This window comes from Batrachochytrium dendrobatidis, assembly GCF_000203795.2.
Source record: "Batrachochytrium dendrobatidis JAM81 unplaced genomic scaffold BATDEscaffold_15, whole genome shotgun sequence".
Classification (NCBI taxonomy): Eukaryota; Fungi; Chytridiomycota; class Chytridiomycetes; order Rhizophydiales; genus Batrachochytrium; species Batrachochytrium dendrobatidis.
The window spans coordinates 478,986-482,285 of NW_006281113.1; the positions used below are offsets into that span (position 1 = coordinate 478,986).

At 39.1% G+C, this 3,300-nt stretch overlaps 1 protein-coding gene across 1 annotated transcript in view; it reads left to right on the forward strand.

Annotated features, from left to right (window-relative positions):
• Window positions 1-2,186: 2,186 nt before the first annotated feature.
• Window positions 2,187-3,300, forward strand: part of BATDEDRAFT_27929 (uncharacterized protein) — a gene marked incomplete at both ends in the record, with an annotated part of 2,661 nt that continues 1,547 nt past the window's right edge. The window contains 2 exons of the mRNA XM_006682134.1: window positions 2,187-2,446; window positions 2,926-3,050. Coding sequence (XP_006682197.1) covers window positions 2,187-2,446; window positions 2,926-3,050 — 385 coding nt within the window. The remainder of the gene's footprint in view (window positions 2,447-2,925; window positions 3,051-3,300) is intronic.

Genomic DNA, 3,300 nt, shown 5'->3' on the forward strand with positions numbered 1-3,300 from the left:
AACTCGACACTCCATGTTAGTGTATGTTGAAACATCCAGATCTTTGAACTGGTCATGGGTGGAAAACATTGACTCGGATCCCCATACGGAACATTGATCTCGTTTGACACACTATGCATGTCCTAGCTGGATACGTCATAACATTAGCGCAACTAATAATGTATGGGTTGAGTTGAGTTGATAAATCATCGCCAGATTCAAACACCTCCATACCATCAATACCAAATGCATCCATCGACGCGCTGGATGAGATCTGGTTCAAGTCATTGATGTCACTGGTGTCACTGATGTCGCGATAATGTAGTGCCCTCGACGATTCAAACCAAGGCATTTGCTGTTTGACAGTATGTATGTAATGACTTGTTTGCTGCCAACTTTGAATACGAGTATGTCAGAGTGAACTGGGATTGCATTTGATGTTCCATGTGTACGACTAGGTACTGCACAATATGTTTACAATGATGTGGTGCTAGATAATCGTGTCAATGGTGTCAATGACTCAATAGTTGATGCTGGAATGGGTGTAATACATGGCCACTGATCATGTCTATACACAGATACTCGTTTTACAGGAAATGGTATGGTAGGAGCACATTCAACTGTGGCATGGCTCTGCATCAGCACCATTCATTTTAGGATATGTTTGAAATGACATTGATTAATGTTTAAAATGGGTTGATGCATCTAAACTAGCTTTGAAATCAATTTATGGAACTTCACGCTAATGCATTATGAATAGCCTGCGACCATGATGAATCTAAAATCATTAGTATCGACTTGTTTGGGTAAATGATGAGCAGATTTGTATGAATTGGCCAATACTGAATTCTGAGACTGTCAAGTTACATTTTAATGATACAACAGCCTACCCAACAAGCCAATACTGGGTTGAATCCAATTTAATCCAATCCGATTTAATTTAATCCAATCCAATTTAATCCAATGATCTGATTTTGAAATTGCGCGGGTTGCACGAGTTGCCAAATTCAGCAAGTTGTGGCTAAAGAAATGTAAATGGCAATATTATGGTCTTGCATCATCTTGGCAATGGTAACTGTCCAACAAAGCTGTCTTGTTCATATGGGGTTGTATTTTACTTGGCTATCATCAAACTACTTTGAACTGTTGTGTATTTGGAATGAAGCATGGTCGACTATACTCTTTGATATGTAGATCTACATTTTATAGTGAGTTGGAGCACATGAGGTTGGTCAGTGGTGAGTGTTGATGTTGCCAGCCTTTCAAAGCTATCAGAAAAACAGTGACTAGGTCCGTTTCCATATCCAATTCAACTGTCGACAATGCACACATCGGTTGCTCGTATACTATGACTTGCTATTGAACCAAATCCAACGATTTATTCAAAATTCAATGATTTGATAATCCATCAGCAGTAAGTTGAAAGGACAGGTTTCTACCAATGCCATAATATCACCAGTGTTGAGTTGATGACATATATGTTATGGGTATATCAGATGAAGAGAGTATTTTGATATTAGCGTGCTTGATTTTCCAGTCAAACAGAATAACAGACATTTGTATTTTCAGTATATTTGATCCATGCAATGAATACCAAACAGACATTTACGTGGGTTGTATTTACTAACCTAGTGTATTGATTAGATCCAGTAGTACTATTTTGATTTTAGCAATGCATGAAACCTTGTTTGTCTGGTATGCATTACCAATGTATTTTAGGTAGTAGTGAAGAGTTGCAGTTCAGACGCGTAAAAATGTGCAGATTTGTGTAGATTGACTGACTGGATCTGTGTATACCATCAATGTGTTGCACAGATTATACGGAAGATGTGTGGATATACTTGCTCATGTAAACTAGCTGAACCGGGTGTCACTGCGTTCAAGACTACTTGAGCAGCTTGTATTCGATGCAGTTGGAGTATCATGCAATAATCGTGTGAACAGACTCGTCACTACAGTCATACACAACCATCAACCACTACAGTCGTACTAGACGTCTACAAGTATGAACATGCAGTGTGTTTGGTTACTATTCAATCGAGTAGATCTTGGTCACTATCCAATCGAGTAGATCTGCCTATCACATATACAGTCAGACAGACAGACAGATACAATACATGACCACATTACAGCATACGGTTGGCATAGTTGTATGAGATGGTTGTGCAGTATCAACTGCAGTACAAACGAATCTAATATCATCAGCCATGACCGCTGCAGGAGTTGTCAGCAGCACAGCATTACGCATTGTCCATCGTACATGGATTGACTATTGGGAACGTTCACCGCACTACCCAGCCACCCCACACACTTCAAGCTGGCACATAGATCCCCGATCCGTCAGAGTCGGAGGGATGATGATGATATGGTCCAATCAACTCAAAGTATTATGTGTTGATGCATTAATGCAGCTAGTTTGTGTTGCTCGATTCCACGAGGTCGATGCGTGCGGAGTCTGGGATTCAAGGTAAAATAACGAATTAATTGATGATAGTTTGATTATTACGGGACGTTTTTGCAATGTATTTGATTATTACGTGCTGAGAGTTTGGCTTGTCGGGGATTCGCATGTCAATTGTTTCAGTTAAATAATGCATCGTTTGTCCAGATCCGACACCATTATTAGTTGTTGATCAAGATCTTACTTGCCTATCTACCTATTGATCCAAAACTCGCTTGTTTACCTACCTATTGATCCAAATCTCAGATCTGATTGTTTCCCTTGTGTATTTTGTTAAACAGTCATACACACTACTTGTTTGAACGTATTAGTTTGCAGCAACTATTGCAACTATTACAACTGCTACCCATATTATTGTTATCAAGTTTCGAGATCAACTCGTTTTACATTTTCATTTCCTGACACCCTACAACACCAATAATGAGTTCACTGTGGTCCTGTCTCAACATCCTATCGGCTGATTATCCAAAACAGTCTTGCCGTAGTGTGAAAAACACTATTCCCCAACCAACCAATACTTGTGAAAATGCACCACACCTTGCCGAAGCAAGCATGAATCCAGAAAGGTATGCAGCACAGTATTTGTATTATAGTTGTGCATCTGAATATTGTATTTTGGTTACACAACACATTGCTAACATGACTGTTTACTTGCATGTGTATTATTTACGATTTGATGATTGCATTTACGGTATTTTGGGATGGACTCGAACCGTTGCCGAATTTAATTTTGTTGATTCGACTACGCGACTTTGATGGTAATGATTTTGACTGTTTTTGCTTTATCTAATGTCATTGAACGTCATTCGATCACTATCAATTGTGATTTGTGTTGGTTGGTATGATGTACTGGTTGATTA